Genomic DNA, 21,949 nt, shown 5'->3' with positions numbered 1-21,949 from the left:
GGCTCTTCTGAAATGACTACTACTGATTGACTATATACTATATAAAGCTTGTCACTGTTTTTAATTGGCCTTTTCCATAGCTGTATGTTCCTTATTTATAGGGATACTCTGTGCCCTATGGGTACACAATAAACAAGAGTGCCAGCATTCTGTACCCACAGTCAGCCGGACTGTACAAACCTTGTAAGAGGTCAACACCCGTAAGTTGGTATCAGCGCAGCTCTTCTATTGCAGGGAATACGCGGTTTGATGTTTCTGAAACTTGGTACCCTGGCTGATTGTGTCTACTTTTTTTTTAATACATTTTTGTTTTTTAATCTTTTTGGCAGCGATATATGCAAGCCTCAAAAAGCTTAGGAATCCTTCATATTAAACACAAATCATTCAGGATACAAAGTGAACTCAAACTGTAAGATTTGCTGTAATAGAAGATGCTTCGCTAGCACTTCCACCAGAAATCCTTCTTCGAGGATTAGTCTACTGAAGCAATACATGGAGTACAGAAGTAATATTGTTTGTTACACTGGAGAACTGCCTGAATGGCCCCACCATTGTGGAATTAAGTGGGCAGGTCCACCTCAAACACATTTCCTAGACCACTCAGTTGCCTAGCATGAGTGTTGTGTGCTGCAATGCCTGTGTGGTAAAGGAAGAAAGCAACAAAATGAGTAGAAGTAATATAAATAACATGGTACAGTTCCAAGCATTACATTCGAGAAGTTTGAAAGTTCACAGGTTATATTGAAAATTACAAGAAAAAAATAGGAAATCCAGGCATTTATGTATAACTGTCTGACTTCAATGGAGATCATGCTTGTCCTACAACTGTAGCTCACCTCAAATAGGGGTTCTAAACCCCAAATGTGGAACAAAGAGTGCTGGTGTAGGTCAATTTAATATGACTATAAATGGTTTTAAAACCCATATTAACACCATATAACATACAATAAGTCCAGGATAGTATAAAATAACATAAACCTAAACAAAACCTGTGTGCACAACGACACGCTCTTTATGGTGCGATAACAATTCTGCACATGTAGTAAGCCAGTCATTGTAGGAAGAAGCTCCTATATGTTACTGGTATCAATCTGAAATGTATCTGAGTAATGCCAGTACTGTGAGCATAAAATGCAGACCTTGGACTTGGTTGGCCCCTTTTACACTGCACCCAAGGGCGGTGTTTCTGTTCTGCCAACACATGGTGATGCCATAATCTGCAAGCGCTGGTGAGCCTGCTCTCCCTATATTTTTAAGTGGACTCGTGTCACCTCTTTACACTACTACAATTCCGGCAGCTACCCGGGTCCCTGGACCAGTGGCAGAACTTGTGAGTGATGGGCCCAGATGCAAAAAAAATACTTTGTGTCCCCCAAACTTTATAGTATGCCACATGGCAGAGGGTGTGTGACGACAGGGAAAGGGTGATGGAGAGAGGTTTTGGGTGATGGAGAGGGTGACAGGGAGAAGCAGTGAGTGGTGACAGGGAGAGGGTGGCACCCGAGAGGGTGACAGTGGTTAATTAAAAAGAGTGATGCAAAGAGCCCGTGGGTGACAAGGAGAGGGGAAAGGCCGAGGCAGTCAGTGAAAAGTAAGAGGCAGCTGGTGACTTGCAGGAGAGGGTAAAAGCAGTGGATGATAATTAAATTGAAATACTGTATATTTATGTACCTGTTTCCAGAACGGCATTGATGGCAGATACGCCTTGGACCTAATGCCGGTCACAAGATTGTTATGTCAGATCCCCAGCAACCCAAACTAGCAAGTGAGAGAGAGAGAGAGAGAGAGAGAGAGAGAGAGAGAGGAAACCAGGGCTGGAACATAAGATAGAAAAGGGGAGAGCGCACCCCCTCCTTCCACCAGGCTGGGCCTGGACTGTCAATCGCCAATACAGTATGTAGTACTTTGTGCTGTGTTCAGGCTGCGGCATTTCTGGTGGGTGGCACATGGGTCAGTGAGACAGTGTAATTCCAGTGGCTGTGGGTCCCTTAACTGTTGCGAGCCCCAGTGTAATGCACAGGCTGCACGGACGCTAGTTCGGTTAATAAATTGGACCCATGTTGCTGGTACATATTTGGGCACAAACGCATTTTGCCAAACCTTTTTCCGGATTTTACAATAGTTACGATTATACACTTAGTGCCTCAGTAAATAATGTTACCAATAACCAGCGGCTTATTTCATTTAGTGTTGCATTAATACTAACAAATATACCAATGGTATTTAATATTATCTCTTCAGTGAGGTCCATTGGTGTCCCCCCTCAGTGGTGTTGCGATGGACAAGTAGAGATTTGGAAGGCTGTGCATGGGCAATGCTGGTCTATCTGCCCAGACTGGCCCATCTGGCATTTGCCAGAAGGGCCAGGTGGCCCTGATTGGTTTCATCACTAGATATTTGCCTGTGTTGCCTTTATAATCCAATTACCTGAAACCAGCCTGGATTACATTTCAAATGATACGAAGAGCGGGTGCAGATTTAAAGATTTATAGTGTCTAGATACAATCAATCGATTGACCTCAGATGGTCAACTGAATCTGTGTCAAGATGGTCAACTGAATCTGTGTCAAAAGGTCAACATGCAAACAGACAATGCAATCCCTCCCACTAGTCCCTAACCATCCCCTTCCATAGTCTTACTCCAAGCTGTCGCCAAGCGCCTACCCTAACCCTAAAAAATCATCGACCTTTTGGTGCTGCTGAACTAATGGTGGTCAACCATCTGGTGTCAATTAGTTTGCTTTCTACTTTCATCCATATACCAATGCGATCTGGCATGTTGATATGTTAGAGCCAAGTTCATATTCTATATAAAGCTAAACTAAGGCCTAATTCAGACTCTGTTGCAGTTTTGCAAGACTGCAACTACAGATGAGACCGCAGTTTAAGTGATCACACATGTGCAGGTCTTCTACAGTTAATGTGTTTTTTCATATGAAGCATCTGTATTTCCTCCATCCTTCCCTTTGTTCTAGCCCTCAGCCCTAGATATATTACAAAGCTATACTATAAACTATTTACTATTCCCCAAATAAAATATAAAGCTGTGTACACCTATTCAAAGCAGCTGGGAGTATGCATTCTAAGCTGAATCTGCCACAAGACCAATCAATTGTCCTTGTGTAAGAATTCAACCTATTGGTAGAAGCGTAATGTGTGATTTCTGGTGGGAGTCCTTACATTTATTTTTTTCTACTGCCTTTTGTCGCTTCCATCACTCCTGATGACAATGGTAACATGCAAATTGTCATTCTCACTCATATACAGCTCAGTTTTGCATCGCTGTGCTCCCAGCATAACGCGTATCATGGCGGATAACAAGCATTTCTTTATTCTGCTCCATTTTACAAGCCTGCGAAGTAACCTTTAGTTCATCCCTAGAAATTCTTGGATGCGATTATATCCTGCTTTCCCATGTAGACCAGCTATGCCTTCCAACTAGAGCCCAACAAATGACATTGCACAGCATTTACTTGCTGCTTTTTATGTGCACTTCTATAAATGAACAATCATTTATCTGGCCTTCTGCTTTTTTATTCAGCCCATTGATGACATGGATATTGCTAATCTAAAGTCATTTTCATTAATTTTTTTATTTTTTCCTGAATAGGGTTTAGATGACTATGGAGCAGCACGTCCCGCAAGCAGGTAATGTGATACACTGATCTCTCATTCTCTTTGTGTGTGTGTTTTAATAACTTGTTCGGTCCATTTGTACTCTCACTGTCCTCGGACCAATGTTTTCTACCACATTCAGTGTGTTTGTGTACTTCACATCTCCTGCAGTATCCCTTATTGCTATGGCTATGAGGTGGACAAATTAGCCTGGTTTAGTCATATACTAGTCTATAAACTGGTCAAATCAGGGCCCAGAACCGAACTAGTGTATACACAGTGGAAGCATCCATGTTATGAACTGACATTCACAAGAATGCATCATGTCCTTTCATTTGGGTACAGATACCTCCAGGGAACATTTGGTTAGCCCATAAAATGGCTGCCATCGTTAAGTCTTTAACACATGACCATGTCATTTGTTTTGTTCTAGAAATGTTCCCCTAATACTTGTATGTCTAAACAGGAATAAATACTTCCATCAATGTGTATAGTTACAGAAGGTGAAAACCGTACAGATTGCTTTTGGCCCACGTTCAGTTATGCCCGGTGATAAATGTGCCTTAAAGACCTAATTAATTCTTTTTAGGGATCACAAAGAAGCTTACTTATAACGGTGGCATTGCCAAAAGGTAATCTCATCCAATCAATGATACTTTTCTTTTATTTTTATTTTTTTGGAGACTTACAATAAGAATGTGTATGATTCCTTCCCAGCATAAAATATTGTTTTAGTTATAAATAAATCACAGATTTTTATTAAGGCCTAAACCATTTGTCTTGATAAACGCAAAATCCGCATACAAAAATTCCCTTTGTAGACTCATTTTGAGCCTGATTCCCATGTTCTATTAAAGCCCTCCTTGGATACAATACCCAGATAGCATTGAGATGACAGTATTTCATATACCAATAAAGGCGGCACTCAGTAACTGGCCTGGTCCATGTATAGGTTACCGAGTGCTGCTTGAATGCATGTTTGATCACCGGTGTGGGTCACCTAGGGGGCCATCGAACCTTGAGTGAATTGATACTGAGGTACTATAATAATTGATTTATATTTGTGAATTAAATATACACCTAATCATAAGTGATATTCAAGCATATTGGAAGCTTATTGTCCCTGAAGTTGCAAGCCGATTCAGGGGGACATATAATAAACACACACACGCTCCTCTTTGCAACCACAGCATTGTTAGTATTGCTCCCTCCTTTATTTTTACACTGTGGCTGGGCTGCATACTCCCAACAGCAATCGAAGCCGTACTCTACTTTCTTTTGTGAAATGCAGCACAATTAAACACACAACTTGTTATGGCTCTGCTCCTTGCTCCCAATCTCTGTGTTTGCTGGTGGCTTCCCTTACACTGTATGTCTTATGTGATAGTGCTAGGCTGCACTGTATTCTATAGTTACAGATACAATTGTACATTATTGGGTATTAGAGATACCTTTCAAGCGGTTTCCATATGATTGGAATGGCAAAGTTGATGGACCATTACCATTCTGAGGGGTGGATCATTGATATAGATGCAGAATGTCATAAATAATAGTGAGGCTTCCAGAGAGGCAATGAGGGAAGACCATGAGCATTGACAAACCTCTTTGGTTTGGCAGCATGGGAAGAGCAATTAAACATGTTTAAAAGAAACAGCCCTATACCCAGAATATATTCTCTTTTTTCATTTCACTGGTTTTTTTTAAATAAATAAAATAAAAAATATTTGCAGAATATATGGATCACCACGTCCTCTATTAAACCGTGTGGTATGCCCCGTAGCCAATGTGTAAGTGATACTGCAGCTTCTGGTGGTCATCGGTCTTGTGCTTCTGTTCCGTCACACCGTATAATGTGCATCTTGGCAGTAGCCCTTTGCTTTCTATTTCACAGCGGCAATGGGACAATGATATCCACTGTGTGAGGAGAGGCTTGCACAGGCATGGCATCTGCTGCTTTGAAGAACTTTCATCTTTCTTCATTATATTATTTTTTTTTTTTCCTTTTGAAAACATTGATTTTCCTGGAAATATTCTTTGTTTTACTTTTGTACTTTCTGGAATTTATTTACAAGGTCTGCTATTCCTCGGTGTGATTTCTATGAGTTGCTGGAGGAATGTATGATGTATTGGCGAGCAGTAGCAGTGGCTGGGATATCTCCCGCTGATGCCGTTGCTTGGCACAGTCTCTTACAAAGCAGAAATTGCCAAAGTGTATCTGTAATTACTGAACATAAGGTGAAGTCGTTTTATACTAGCTCCTATTGGGTGTATGGTCACTTTTTCTGGCCTTAGCACAAGGCCTTATCTGCATGGTGATCACTACAGCAGTCTATGGTTGTGTATGCATCTGTCTATGAAGGGACTGTTATCTGTTCCCCCTCCCCCCCCCCCCCCCCCCTTGTGAACACTTCTTTTTAAAAAATGAGGTTTATGTAGAATGGCGCATATGAACCTTTGTCTTTCTACAAGTGCAATAGCTTGGGAATTCCAAGCCCTCGTAGCCCAGCTGGATCAATTACAATGACTATTTTACAGAGGGGAAAGCTTGTCACTTGTGGTTTTTTTTTTTCTATTCTCCCAATACCACCCCACAGAGATCACCTTGAAGATACCACTGCTTAAATTGCTCCTTGCACTCTTCTCTCTCCCCCCCCCCCCTCCCCTCATTGTACTTCCTCCCAAGACTGACCCTCCCCAGGTTTTTTGTTTTGAATTATTTTAGGTTCCTCACCAGTCAAATCTACCTGCTTGAGATCAGTCCTTCATAACGATAGTCCATCCTTCCCAAGTTTGTGTCTGCATCACATAATGGACTGCTATGCTGAGGCCTTTTCCATATGGGAATCCGAAGTGTAGGTGTAAAAACATAAGTAGCCATTTTATTTACTGAGAAAGAAATGGAACATATAGCCATACTCTACACTGGTAGAAAAGTCCAGAATTTTAATTTAAGATAATTTTATGTTGACTCCAGTAATCTAGAATTCAAGAGCCACGTACCTGACCGGGTTTGATTCCTCTCTGCTTATGCACAGGTGTTATGCACTTTTATTACTAAAATCTGGGTACTTGTGTATTATCACAGCGCACGTCGCATCGCATACCACTAATTAAGGCATGCGATGGACCCGATTTGAGGCTTTTCTCGGGATGAGTGTACAATTTTAATATCGCATCGCAATGCATGCCATTATAATGGTATGCGATTTGATATGACGCAATTTCAATGTTAAATGCCCACCCAGACCCGAATTTTTTTTTTTTTTTTTTTTTTATTGTATCCCCACCCTGATGGGTAATGACAATGTTAAATGCCCCCCATTGTTAACGCCACCTCACTATCAACGCCAACCCGAAGCATGGCGATCCCGCGAGGGGCAGCAGTACGCGTCATCCAACCTTTTTATACCCCCACTATCCACGTCGGCGTGGAGTTGATTTTATATAGTGTGGCGAGCGGACGCGCATTACTTCAGACGTATTACGCGTCCCCTCGCGGCGCTAGTCACGCTTCGGGCTCGCTGCGCTCGCCACACTATATCAAATCTACTCCACGCCGACGTGGATAGTTGGGGTATGAAAAGGTCGGAGGACACGTACCACCGCCCCTCGTGGGCTCGCTGTGCTCGCCACGCTTCAGGTTGGCGTTGATAGTGGGGTGGCGTTAACAATGGGGGGCATTTTAACATAGTCATTACACATCAGGGTGGGTGTACAATGTAAAATCGGGTCTGGGGGGGGCATTTAATCATATGCGTGCGATGGACGCGATTTTGTGGTTGTACAATGCCCTGCGATGGAAATCGGGGGCGCCGTGATAATACACAAGTACCAAAATCTGATTTTAAATGAAACCTATCCATAAATGTAATTGACTGTAATATTCAATATGATGTGTGCATTTGGCTGTGACACTGCTACTGAATACTGCATATATACAGACCTTTGAATGTTACCAAGTGTACTGGATGGGGGGGTTCTTGCAACTATTTTTTTTTATCTTTTTCTCATCCATTTTCTTTGTTCTTTCTCCATACAACAGCTACACATTGAAGGATCTTCTCAGTCTGTAGACTGTGACTTCAGTGTCCTTTTTATATGAAAGGAGATCATTTATGCTGACTAGGCTCATTGCTGCTGCCATTGTGTGGTATCATCCGCTATAACGCATGCATCTTGGTTCTACAGTTCAATTCTCTGTGTTTTTACTTTTCATAGTTTGTAGGTCACAAACAGCAGTCATTTACTGAAAATGTAAAACATAAACACTTTATCTGGACACCACAGTATAACAGACAAGGCACTTCCAAATCACTTAGACGTTAGTAAAGGAAATTCTGGAGCGAGGAACACGACATCTTAGGGCTGTTCCACATTGTAGCAAATCTATTTTATTTTTTATTTTTAATACTTGTTTCTAAAGCTTTGTTAATCTTCCTGGTGCCTTTTCTGCAGGGGACACTACTGTCTGTATTAAGTTTCTACGACTGGATTTGGAGAACATGCAACTCATGTCATAATCCCATATGACTCTAGAATATTGCTATCAGATGAATATTTATTGCTGCTTGTTAAGTTTATTGGTGAAGGGTGTTTTCTATTTATCGTCCAATGTCAGTTTGTGAAAAATGACTTTGAACTTGGACAGAACAGTTTTTGTAACGTTATGCCTGAGCCCTCTGCCACTCGTTCCCAGCATGTTGGCATGTCTTTGGAGAACTGTTGTTGATAACCTGTAATCTATACCATTCCCTTCCTGGTCTCCAAGCCAGGCTGTACATATTAAACCGAGTACATTTCTGTACATGTTCCCTCACAACTTTGTGTTCGTTATCTGCACATCATTTTGTCTACTTTCTGTTTTTTATTCATGTGCGTGGCATCCTGCTGTCCAACAAAGATGAAAGGAAATATTAGCCATAGTCTCTGGTGTTGAACAGATATCATGGCAAATTAATGCTTTATAAATAGCACTGTTTACAGTCTGAGGTAGACATTAGACTAACCCTCTATATTAAACAAGAGCCCGAAGAAACATATACAGGTTTATTAGAACTATTTAGGTGGTTCAAAGATCTATTATTAGCAAAGGTAACAGGTGTTCTCTTTGGAACACGTAGAAAGATCTTTTGTATCAGTCCTCCTCTCACTATGTATAAGAAAACACTTCCACAGGACTTGCTATAGGTTGTTTCTTAAAATTGGACACCTCTGCATAAACTTAAAGCAGTTAATCATCCGCTTTACTAGGAACTAGTGACAAAATGGAAGAACAGGGCACGTCCGATCTCTGTGTCATCACTAGTAGCTTGTTTTGTAGTGATTTTGGGTCAGTCCACAGAATGTCTGACTCTGTATAGATGACAAGACCAGGTTACATACTTTGCATAGCTTCAGTAATTCACTCTTTCATGCATGTGAAGTGTGGAACATATATTTGAAGAAAGGGAAGTCTTGATACAATTTTTAAACTCTTTATATAAATGTTTTCTCAACTTTACTGCTTGTCTGATGGCTGGAATATATGATGAACTTATGGGTTATATACTCCTGAATGTCTTTTGTAGACCATTATAAGGGCTATCTTTTATAGTACCATAGCACACTGAGCAGTCTGATCTCCAGAAAAACAAAAGCACTTGCCCAAGAGCATTTGACATTGGCCTGATAGTATTTCTGGTCATATCTGTAGGATACAGTATGTCCATCCAACGGCTGCTGTTACTTTGGGTATATGTTTGATAAACCCTTAACAGTTCAAGCTAGGTAAGGGTCATATATGGGAAGAAAAAATAAAGACTGTGGGTCTGTTACATATGAACGCCCTCATTTTGAAGCCACTTAGGGCGATCTATTTCAGGGACTCATGTCCAACGGATGTCAGTTTCCAAAATTCATATCTGTATTGTGTTGTAGCCATAATGGATTACATAACAAATGCTAAATTATTTATTTCAACTTCATCCTGCTTTTTGTAAGAAGAGATTGTGTTAACAGACTAAACAGGTCCTGTATGAGATTAGCTTCTCCTACGTCCTTCCCATTCACTTCCATGTATCTGTTCTCCGTGGCCTGAACTTTCTTGCAGGTGGATCAGACGTGATCACTTGTATCCTAATATTCAATGTATCCTATTGATCAGCTGCTTGTTGGGGATTCTTTTCATTTTGAGGGCTAAATGTATTAAGTGTAATGTAATCAACCGTCAAAGAGTGATAAACAACCAGCTCCTAACTGCCATGTCACAGGCTGAGTTTTAAAAGTGATAGGAGCTGGTTGGCTGCTTTTTAATCACTCTCCATCTTATCACTTTTTGGAGCTTGATACATTTTCCCTAGGACTGTTAAAAGCACCCATAAACCGTTCTACAATGGGAAGGGTTATAAAGAGGGACTACAACAAAGACCCTTACTGTGCTACTTAAATATGAATGAATCCATATAGGTGTGTATTGCTGGGTGTATTCTATGGATGCCTAAAGTCTATCTATCCTACTCATGCAGTTACCCATAGCAACAACTCTGCCACTTGCAGTTTTTATCTAAGTTTTCAGTAGATCTATCAAAGCTGAATGATGGGTTCCCTATCATTGTGACTACGGTTTGTAACAATGAGGAGTCTCTGAACATGAGACGTACTATGCACTGCTGTGTTAGCTAATTTCAATGTATGTGCTTAAATCACTGAAAAACTCTGTTTTGATGTGGCATCTTTATTTCTTGACATCTGATCTTGGTTTATCCACAATTGTGCTTTTTATGTTTGTGCTTTTGATTTACGTTTCATTTTTCCTAAATCTTTGTTCATCTGTATTTTAAAACTTTAGAAACAAACAAAGTAGAATTGGCGTTAATGGCTATCTGCATTGCTTCCTCACACACTGATCATGTGGGATTTAATGGGGCCCTTCAACCCTGACTTAGCTTCTGTGAACTTTAGCCTGTGCCAAAAGCATCCAAACTTGTTGTGGTCAATTCTGATAAACTAGACTATATTCTAAAGACCTCTTATGTAACTATATGGCCGGCAATATGTGTGTAAATATATACATTATCCATACATTGTTTTGTTATTGCAACAGAACTTGGAATTGAGACTTTCTGCATTTATGATGTCATAACTGTGCTAGTGATCTCTATGAATCAGTTCAGTCATGAACGGAATGTAGAATCTTGTAAAAAGAATGTACAGCACTGCACACACTTTTTTTCAGAAGTCAAATAAATCTGTGCCCTGTAATGATTGTTGTATGAATAAAGTTTTATTTATTGCATTTAAATGGGAAAGTTGGGATCTTTTTTTTTTTTCCTATAAATGAGGCTTGCTTGCTGCATTAGCCTGTTCTCACAGTATATATATATATATATATATATATATATATCTTTTTTTCTTTATTTTTCTTCCTATATGCTTCTTTTTGGGGGAAATGGTTCTTGGTGACAGATGCTAACTGTGATTTTGAACTTTGCGCAGCTGTATCATACATCGGGCTGATGAGACAATAAACCATTTTCTACAACCTGCCTTTTTTTCTTTTTCTGACTACTGTGCGTTTTTTTTGGTGATCATTGCTGACTTTCTTTTCCTTCTCCAATGCCATCTCCATAAATAATAAATGATATATAATTCTTCATCCATGTTCAGAAACCCGTCTTGTGATTTCTTAAAGTAATAATGCTGGGTATAAAACTGGTGAAGCCCCTGTGCACTGGGTGAAAACTGGTGAAACCCCCCCCCCCCCCCCCCCCCCACAACCTCACATCCCTGGGACGTTGTGTGATGCATAGATATTCCAGCACATTGATGACCTTGGAGCACACTGGTCCTCACAGGAAGATGTCCTGGTAATGGCTATCACTAGTTGCCGAGCTGCATAGATAGTCATATTCTTCATCAGAACACTTGACCTATTTTTAGGAAGTCTGCATAGTTTAGAGTGTGAAAGTAACAAGAGTGCACTCAATACTACCAGTGCTTACTGACTTTATGTAGCAGCAGCTGGAAAGCTATTGGGTATTGTATCAGAACAAAACAGCACCTGGCAGCCATAGAAAGGTAAGACCCTTTAATATAAAACTTTTATATTATACATTCAATTTAATTTAAAATATTTAATATAAATATAACAGCAAACCTATTTCGCATGCCATACAAAATGGTACAGAGTGGCAAGGTCACCCACTAACTGGATGACCTTCCATGCTACTGTATGTCCTAATTTTAATGGAAGATGATACTCCAATCAACTCATTTTCCTCAAACAGGTGGTAACTGAGAATATGGGCATCTTCACAATGAACAACCATTACTTGGTACACCTTCATACTTGAACAACATGGCGATTACATGCATTATTCTGTAATTGTTTAATCTGACATTTTGCAAAAATGTTTTATGTGTATATTTTCCTTACATTATACAGCAGAGGTGCAAAACCGATGGTCTGGAATCTCTAGAATACTGCTTAGTATGCTGTATATCCTATTGAAATGAGCTTATTTTAGAGACCCAGAGCAATGCCACCTTAAAAGTTGAGATGCTATACTGATGAGCGGACTGCAGTACAATACTACACGGGTTCATGGACCGTTGGGGCCACTAAACAGTGGCACCCTGACTCTCAGGGGCTCCATTACTCTGACCCAATTATTTTTTCTCTTTAAATTCGTGGGAAATGAACACCACCACTGTTTATGTGGGGTCGTATTCTGGGAGATTACACAGTGTATATGTGTGTGTGTGTGTGTGTGTATATATATATATATTCTGTTTATTCGATTCAGCCTTTAATATCGACTGTGCCCTCTTAAATATATGTATTTTTTTTATTTTAGCTGATCTGCATGTAATGGGCCCTACACACATAGCGATGTGTGTAGGGCGACCTAGCTGTGCTAGGTCGGGCTGTGCTGCGCCACTATCGCATAGCACACAGAGCTGACAGCCCACACACAGAGAGCGAGCTGTCAGCTCTGTGTGCTAAGTGAGCAGACAGCGCCAGTGTTCTCCGGTGGGAGAACCCTGCCGATGCCGAGATTGATGGACACTGTTCATCAATCTCGGCCAGCGACAAAGACACGCAGGGACGCGCATTGCTGTCGATATAGCCCCCACACATACACCGATGTGAGGGCATTTTCTAAGCGACTTTGCCAAACTAAGCAAAATCGCTTAGAAAATGCCTTCCTATCGGCATGTGTGTAGGCCGTGTTAGTCCTGGACACTATGTGCTGGTTACCCGTTATTGCAATGCAAGGTCTTCTTTGTACTTTCTTACTGCTGCATGTTCCTCAAGTTCTGTTCTTTCCCTTGTATGCTCCCCATGGCCAGCAGAGGGCTCGCTGATCGCTTATTTCAGTATACACAAACCTCTTTTAGCCTTTGCTACTGATAACCATTTGGTGCACTGGAGATTAACATTCCTCATCGAAGTCTAAACATTATTTATTGTTATGCTGTTGTTATCAGGGGCAGGCCGCAGCGTGCTATTGAGTGCAACAGACTCCACTCTTGTCATTGTACATGAACAATAGCGCATTTGTACAGGTTTGGTTAGTAAATTGCTAACGAGTGTAACCTTGGTAGTCCCATGCACCTTGGGTCTATCATACCTGGAGGATTATGATTCTGCCCTGGCACTAGCCTAGCTCCTTATTGCAGAAATACTGCAGCCATACATTCTGGATGCTCTGTCCTGTCCAAAAAAGTTCCAGAACTCTTTTCACAGAATTGAATTTAGAAGTCACCAGTATAAACGGAGTAAATTCTGGAGAGCAGCTCTAAGAAGTAGGGTAGACTTTGTTCGCAGCCCCACCCCCTCCCCCTCCCCTCCCCTATACAAAAGGGCATTTTTAGATTTTACAAAACAAAAAAGCAAACTTCATATGCAAAACCTATGTAGTGTTGAAGTAGACTGCCCATGATCATGAGTGAACCTGGGGTGAATTGACTTAATTCAAACTCTCTACCCAACCTACAGTATGTACACAGTTTGCAATGAGTAACCCTGCTGCTGAAGTAAGCACTCCCCCCCCCCCCCCCCCCCCCCCCTCAAACGAACTGCTGCAGAAAAAAACCAATATGCTTACTTGATTCACTGGAGATGCAGGAACAGACCGAGCTGGATAATACAGGCACAGGACCTGGTCTCCTCAGTGCGCTGACTGATTCTCCACACCCGCAAGTTATAAACCCACATTTCTGTTTGTGTTGCAGCATGGAAGCTGAATATGCAAGGTTTTGAGAGGTCTCTGCCGTTAGTAAGTTTTATGTGTTAAAATACTTAACATTATACTCTTAACCTGGTGTCTGTGCTCTGCTCTGGCTGCTGGGATACACCTAGTCCACACCAGATGCCTTTATAAGAGGCCACAGGATTGAAATGATGTACGTAATATATTGTGAGGAAAATAAATTATTTTAACATCATTCAATGACACGGTCATTCCACACTGTGAATACAAGTTGAAAGTTTCCTCAGCTTCACAGTAAAGGTGCATATACTGTTCTATACAGTAATAGAAAAATAGGGGTTGGGATCATTTGGTCTGCAGCATGATGGTCGACCGTCATTAGGTCGACATGGGAAAAGGTTGACATGGTTCTAGGTCGAAAGGTCATTAGTTCGAAAATGTCTAGGTCGACAGTGAAAAGGTTGACGTTTTTTTTTTTTTTTTTACCTGAATGTCAACACAGTGGACATGGACACAGTTTAAAGTGCATCGCTCGCAATGCGTCCGGCACGGTGCCTTGCTACGCTTGGCACACTGTTTTATTCTCCCACCACGCCCTAGTGGATGGTAGGGCATGAAATACAGTCTGTCGGCACATGATGGCTCAAAAAACAGCGAAAAACCCCATGTCGACCTTTTGACCTACACTGTCAAACTAATGACCAGTGTCGACCTTTTCCCATGTCGACCTAAGGACTGTCTACCATCAAGCTGTATAAAATATTTAAGGTACAAACCAAAAAGTATGGCAAACTATTTGCTCTGCATTTCACAGAAGTTGCAATAACCCTTATTTTCGGCCCTAGTAATGGGTAGTGCCTGGCAGTTAAGGTAGAGCACTTGTATCCCATTATTCAACCCACTTGGTGATTCCATCTTAAACGTTTATTTGCCCTCCTAACAACACCTACTGTATCTGGGACTGTCTGCTATCCAACATCTCACTAAGGTTCTTGTATGGTGTCGCCTACTGTTTATACAGCCAGATCCACAAGAATTGGCTGCACTTGTATCCACTGTTGTATTGGTCATACATGTTTGCAAAGGGGAAGGACATGGTGTCTGTCTGTAATAACCCACATTTCCCTAATTCTGGTGTCTGTCAAACCTACTGTTATATCTGTGTCCAATGTGCGTAGACAATACATTGTGTCATAGAAATGTGTTTGTTGCTAGTACAGTTGTTTCTGCCTCCAGCCCAGTACAGTATCTGCTGACTAACTATTTATCTCATAAAATGTATGTCGCGTACTCTGCATATTGGATCAATAGATCTGTTTGAAACAGTTAAGTTCTTAAATTACCATTTCTGGAGAATTGGCCATTTACTAACATCGGTGGGAATGTTATTAGTTAACCTAGGGTTCCTAAATCATCATGAGTTTACTGTATATTAGGACACCACTGTATAGTGAATTGCCCCTTAGGTCCATATATTTTTGGATACTGGCATCCGTTTCCACCATTTTGTTGCCGTATCCGTTGTTTAATCTCCAATCCATTTACAAATCCATTGAAATTAAACACCGGTACTGCAATTGCAGTGCAGACTTTTTTTTATTTATTTTTTTAATTCAAGAGGGTAAACAAAAATAAAAATTCTGAATGTTTGGTAATTGCAATACACAATATATACTCTGCCTTATTTTGAGGTTTTTAAACGTAATTGGAAAAATTAACAATGTTAATTTTTAAAACTTTGAGAATCCTTTTGAAAGCAATGACTACTTGAAGTCTGGATCCCATGGACATGACCAAATGCTGGGTTTCCTGCTGTGTCAGGCCTTTACTTCAGATGTCTTCAGTTGTTTAGGGCTTTCTGCTTTTATGTTTTGTATTCAGATAATCAAATGCGTGCTCGATGGTTGAGATCAGGCGATTTGACTCGGCCATTGCAGAATATTTCACTTCACTTGCTTAAAGCATACTGTGAAAGCAACCCTGGAGCTGAGTTTGCCTCTCTGTACTGTGAAGCGCTCTCCAATCAATTTTGCAGAATTTGAGGAATCCAGGAATTATTCAGCTGCTTCTGTCTGCTTGAAGTGTATAGATGTATATGGTCCTCTGTCTCAATAAAATACTAGTAACCTAGAGCCATTGGGCATCATGCATGGCAATGCCATCACGCTGCCTATACAGTGGTTTACAGATTTGGTAGGATCATTAGCCATTCCAAACCTTCTCCATTTTTTTTTCTTCCCATAATTCTGGTACAGGTTGATCTATTTAATCTGTCCTTTCTATACTTGAGGTTGTTTTTGCTCTCATGACGTCTTCTCATTATGATATTGATATACCTACGTCCATGGAGAACGTTCTTCGCAGGGCTGCATGTTTTTTTTTTCTGTAGGATCCTGCCACAGTTGTTTTCCATGAATTTCAAGCCCTTTTTTGTTGCCAAATTCACCAGAGTTTCATGCTACACTTGGAATAAAATTCAACTCTTCTACCTTATTTGATAGAGAAATTATTATGGAATCTATAACTGTTCATGAGACAGCTTTGGCGTTAATCTTAAACCCTTCCTTCAATTTGGATGTGAATACACTCAAGTCAAAGCAGATAGTTTTCACTTTGAATATGTGTTGGTAAAATTGTCAAATTTGTAGTATAATAAAATATGGTTTCTGTCCAAATATATATGGACCAAACTGCGGCCCTTATTCAGAGCTGATTGCAGTACAAATTTGTTTGGAAAAAGGGCAAAACCATGTGCACTGCAGGTGGAGCAGATGTAACATGTGCAGAGAGTTAAATTTGGGTGGGGTGTGTTGAAACTGAAATCTAAATTGCAGTGTAAAAATAATGCAGCCAGTATTAACCCTGCACAGAAACAAAATACCTCACATAAATCTAACTCTCTCTGCACATGTTACATCTGCCCCACCTTCAGTGCACATGGTTTCGCCCATTTTCAAAACAAATTTGTACTGCGAGCAGATCTGAATAAGGGCCTGTGTGTGGACCTTTTCAAAGAGCATACAGTCTGTGCATTCCACCCCCCCCCCCTTTCTTAAATATAAAAACAAGCCCTCATGTGCTCTAAGCTAATCTAGCAAACCTATTAATACAGAGAACTGTCCTCCCCTCTCAATACTACTGGGCAGAGAACGTTCTATGAATGCTCCAGACAATATGGGGAAAACGTGCTTTATGTACAGTAGCATTGTGAGATGCTCTGGTGCACGGTTATCTGCCATTTAAAGAAAATAGTTGTAACTGGTCTAATCGGGCATCAATCTCCCTCCAATAAATACTGGTTATTTTATTGAATGGGAAATCCAGGGTGAAAATGTATTAAGAATGCATTTGCCTGTTCGCAATGGGCAAGTGCTAGTAAATTAAGAGCGCAGATTTCAAATGTGGAGTCTGAGGTAGATTAGTGAAGGAAAATGTTATCTTTAATGCAATTTGTCAGGTACAGCAGTTAGAAGACATTGTAGTAACTCCACAATTCTATTAAAAATTTGGAACATCATTTTTCATTTTCCTCTGCACAAAATGGGCCACAAGTAGTAAAAAAGAATCCTGGTGCCACCTGTATTGGTGTAAGCAGAAGTGTCCACCACATTGTGAGAACTTCACGTGCAAGTTTGCTCTGCACAAAGTAAGTGTCTTGCAAAATAAGTCCACCAATGTGCATATTTTTGCAAACGAACGCACAAAAACAATTTTTTTCACTAAGAAAATAATTGGAAAAGGGCTGAAATACATGGAAAAAGGGAAATATGATGTTTCGGGTTGGGATCGTTGGGTCTACAGCAAGTTAGTCGACAAGCGCTAGGTCAACAGTCAAAAGGTTGACATGGGGTTTTTCACAGTTTTTTGACCCGAATGTCGATACAGTCGACATGGACACCGTTTCCAGTGCACCGCATCGCTCGCTATGCTTCGGGCACAGCGCCTTGTTGAGCTCGGCACACAATTTTATTCTCGCCACGCCCCTGTTGATGGAAGGGCATGAAATACCACATATGTCGGCTCAAAAAAGTGAAAAACCCCATGTCGACCTAGACCATATCGACCTAATGCTTGTGTCGACCTAGAACCATGTCGACCTATCCCCGTGTCGACCCAATGCTTGATAACCAACTTGCTGTAGACCAAGGACCGTATCCCGATGTTTCTTGCCGGTTTTATTCCACAGACAGCAGCAACTCTGGACAGAAACTTTTAATGGCACTTTTACTGATGTGGAATAGACCTGATGTCCTCTCGCTCTCAAATCATTGAGAATAAATGGCGTCCTTTTTCAAAAAAAAACCAAAAGGCTTAACAAAACTGCTAGTTATGAGGGCTATATATAATGTATATTGTGCAAATGAATTAGAAAATATACCTCAAGTAGTGCAATGTTAAATATTACCTATCTAAAATATTGGTGTTCTCTATAAGTTCTTCTATACACTGCAAAATCTATTTTGTCCCACATGAAATAATACTGTAATGCTCCAATTTGCTGAATGCTGTAGCTAACATGTAAACACCAGTTGGCACAGTTTGGTCAGATTATTGCCCAGGAGATTAATTGGCCTGCCTTCCCAGTGAGGTGAAATCTTGGCCTCACCCCGTTAACAGATTTACATGACCATTAACAGTTTTGCAAACTTCTCAACTGCTAACAAGCAAGACCTCTTATGAGATGCTACATACTATCCCCTAGGAGTTCTTAATGATATATTGTGTCAGTGAAGTGTTTACTGCCTACAGTAGACTTACATACATACATACATACATACATACATACATTGTATCAAAGCTGTAGGGAAGAGACTGCTCCATCTTGTTTAAATGTTCCCCTTTAACCTGTAGTGCTGTTCTGTACCCCTCTAGTGGTCTCATCTAGGGGTATGTCTACTAACCTTGTGTTTTCTTTGTTTCCTGTAAATGTCCCACCATACAAATGTTTAAACATATCTTGAGTGTTAGAATAGCCATACTGGAAAATGCTCCATAACAGGTAGGTGAGTCTGTGGGTTTTGACTCTTTATATCAACACTTCTGAAGAGCATTTTCTTCAATTGGTACATGTGTATTATCACGGCGCCCACGATATTCAGTCGTATGGCATTGTATTCCATTTAAAATTGTATACCATTGTATATGGCATACAATGCAATGAGATGCAATTTTAAATTGTATATACAATCTTTAATTGTATAAGCGCCTTAATAGGTGCTTACAATTTTAAATGCACCCCCACGCCACTGCCACTATCAACGCCAACCCGAAGCACTATCAACGCCAACCCGAAGCGTGGCGAGCGCAGTGAGCCCGCGTGGGGCGGTGGTACGCGTCCTCCGACCTTTTCATACCCCCACTATCCACGTCGGCGTGGAGGATATATTATATAGTGTGGCGAGAGCAGCGAGCCTGAAGCGTGGCGTGGGGCCGCGCATTACTTCACATGTATTCCGCGTCCCCTCGCGGGGCTCGCTGCGCTCGCCACTCTTCGGGCTCGGTGGCTCGCTGCGCTCGCCACACTATATAAAGTTAACTCCACGCCAACGTGGATAGTGGGGGTATGAAAAGGTCGAAGGACGCGTACCGCCACCCCTCACGGGCTCGCTGCGCTCGCCACGCTTCGGGTTGGCGTTGTTAACGCGGGTGGCGTAGGGGTGCTTTTAACATTGTAAGCACCTATTACGGTGCTTATACAATTATTTATCTTATAGGGGGCACATTTAACATTGAAAACACCCATTAGGGTGCTTATACAATTTTCAAAATCTTATACCATTGTATATGGCATACAATTCGATGTTATACAATTTGAAATTGTATAACATCTGCTAACATTGCATCGCATCGCATACCATCGTATGCCTTATGGTATGCGATGCGATGGGCGCCGTGATAATACACAAGTTCCCTTTAATTTTATAATTTAGTGTAGGCAGTTCTGCCCAGTGGATTTGAAAGCATTGTGACTAAGCTCACAAGATTGTCTTCACTGTGGAGTCTAATGTATCTTACTCATTACCTACAATCCCTATTTCTCATTAAAAAATATTTCCAAAATGTTTTTAATCCTCTTACACTATAGAATTAAGCTTTTTTTCTGAATTCCCAGCGGTATTTATCCAAACTGGAATAACTGTACTTACTTCCTTCCTGCAACCTTTTTTCTCTTCCAACAGAAATCCATTTTTTGAAGTCCGATTGAAACCCACAGTAACCAATGACCGATCTGCACCACTTGTGAACTGATGGTAATAAGCCAAAGCTGCTCGACTCTCCACCTCCATTCTGCTGTGTATGACTTATCCTACATTAGCCATTAGTTTAGTCAAGAGTGATACTTGGGTGAATGCATCTCTGTAGATGTCATACTAAAGTTACCTTCCAAATATAGTGGGGCAGTAATTTGTGTCTGCGGATGCTGGAAGTGACCCTCTTTCTCACGATCGCTATCAATTTATTTCCTTGTACAACCACAATGAAACTTAGAAAAACAAACCAATACTTTAAGCAAATGGCTGAGAGTCTGACTACAGTCTGTTCATGTGTGTTGCGAAATGGAATTATGCGTTTTGTTAAGCTTCGTACAAAGGACCTAACGAAGTAGCAACAGTTATTGAGGCAGCCATTTTGTGCACCGAACCATTCATATGGAGTCTCTGGGAGCTGTTAAGATCCCTTAGAGTGCTCAGTATATGGATAGGCCTAATTTTGGTACAGAACATAAAATGGCTGTCATTCAAAGCCGATCTTAATTCAAGACTCTTTAAAGAGACTGTGTGATATTTAATATGAATGGAAGTATATTTAGTGATGATATTATGTACAGTGGCATTGCATTTGACAATGGAAGCTTTAAATGCATATAGGCTGGGTTTCTGTGTGTGCAAAGAGAACGCTGGAGTTTAATGTTAACACTCCCCGCTGTTATCAGTGGCTGGCCCATGCAACAGTAAAAGGGGTTGCTTATTTTCTTTAACTATATATTTGTTAAAACAAACCACTTCTAAATTTGTACTATAGATGTATCCACAAATCTAACCACCTTGGCACTACAGAGTTACACTGAAGAGCTGTTAAGATGCATTGTAATGGAAAAAGTCATGAAAAGATACTTGTGCACTTAAGAAAATTGTGGGAATAGGACTCCTAAACATGCAGCTATCTTCTGTGCAGCTGTATTTATATGCAAAATGCTACGTTTCAGTATTTTACTGAAAAATACTGTAAGCTAGCATTTAGTATGCAGATACATCCGCAGTCACACACAGAATATAGGCATGCTTCATATTTTAATCAGCAGAAGCTGCTTGTGTGTTTAAAGGTGCACTGTGATAGTCAGCATCTTTGCACGCAACTTTCTGAGTTTAACGTTTCTGATTGCTGGCATCTATTTTTTCTACTTACTACACTAAAATGACCGACAATGTTAACAATACCTACTTTCCTTTAAGTGGAACATCATGTACTGTGAAGGCTGCCATTTCATAACTCTGTGATGTCACTGGTTCCCAGTGAATTGATGGGTTGACAAGTCATTAAACTAACAAAATGGCTGCCTTGACTGTATGCTAGAGTTCCATCTTGGTATACTAATGAACTAAAGTAGACCTTGTAAAACAATGTGTATATAGATTTGTAGAAATAGGAGTATAATGTTCAGCTGCTTAATTGCTGTAGACACAACTGTAGACCATGCACAAGAACCCTTTCAGAATGCTGGATTGGAATGCAGCCTTTATAAGTCACCGTCATCCGGGAGGCACCGACCTGAACCCGGAAACCGCTTATTACAAATATTGTGTTTAGAGTGGATTAATTTAATATTTTATGTCTATTGTAAATTTTTAAAGAATTATTTCTGTATAATTTTATTGTACAGCACTGAAATGTTAACACTATATATAATAAAAATGATCAAAAGAAAGATATGACTAAAGCGTTTCTGGTTTTAACATAAAATTAGAGGTTTATTCTGGAACACTATGGAGTTGTATCCATTTAAATATACCTATCCTTATGCCAACTGCATGAATAATGTATATCTTGATGCCCAACGAAAGTCAAAATTTTATATATAAATCGTTAATTCAGATCTTCTGTTTTAGAGCAACATGGAAAAGTGGGATAAAATATATCCC

The 21,949-nt window shown here is 40.5% G+C and overlaps 1 protein-coding gene across 11 annotated transcripts in view; it reads left to right on the top strand.

Annotated features, from left to right (window-relative positions):
• Positions 1–21,735, top strand: part of BAIAP2 (BAR/IMD domain containing adaptor protein 2) — a 199,357-nt gene extending 177,622 nt beyond the window's left edge. The window contains exons 13-16 of one of the 11 annotated variants that reach the window (XR_014444596.1): positions 102–183; positions 3,611–3,648; positions 13,831–13,874; positions 19,988–20,041. Coding sequence is in view for 10 of the 11 variants with exons in the window: in XM_083148816.1 (XP_083004942.1) it covers positions 102–200; positions 3,611–3,648; positions 19,988–20,057 (207 nt within the window). In the remaining variant the exon portion in view is untranslated. Of the gene's footprint in view, positions 1–101; positions 201–3,610; positions 3,649–5,506; positions 6,919–8,070; positions 11,135–13,830; positions 13,875–19,987 lie in introns of those variants that run through there. The other 10 variants (XM_083148818.1, XM_083148825.1, XM_083148821.1 and 7 more) reach the window with 10 other exon arrangements.
• Positions 21,736–21,949: the final 214 nt, after the last annotated feature.

This window comes from Crinia signifera, chromosome 6 (genome assembly GCF_055691185.1).
Source record: "Crinia signifera chromosome 6, ASM5569118v1, whole genome shotgun sequence".
Taxonomy (NCBI): Eukaryota; Metazoa; Chordata; class Amphibia; order Anura; family Myobatrachidae; genus Crinia; species Crinia signifera.
Note: the sequence above shows the minus strand (reverse complement) of the source record. Positions and strands in the feature narration are given on the sequence as shown.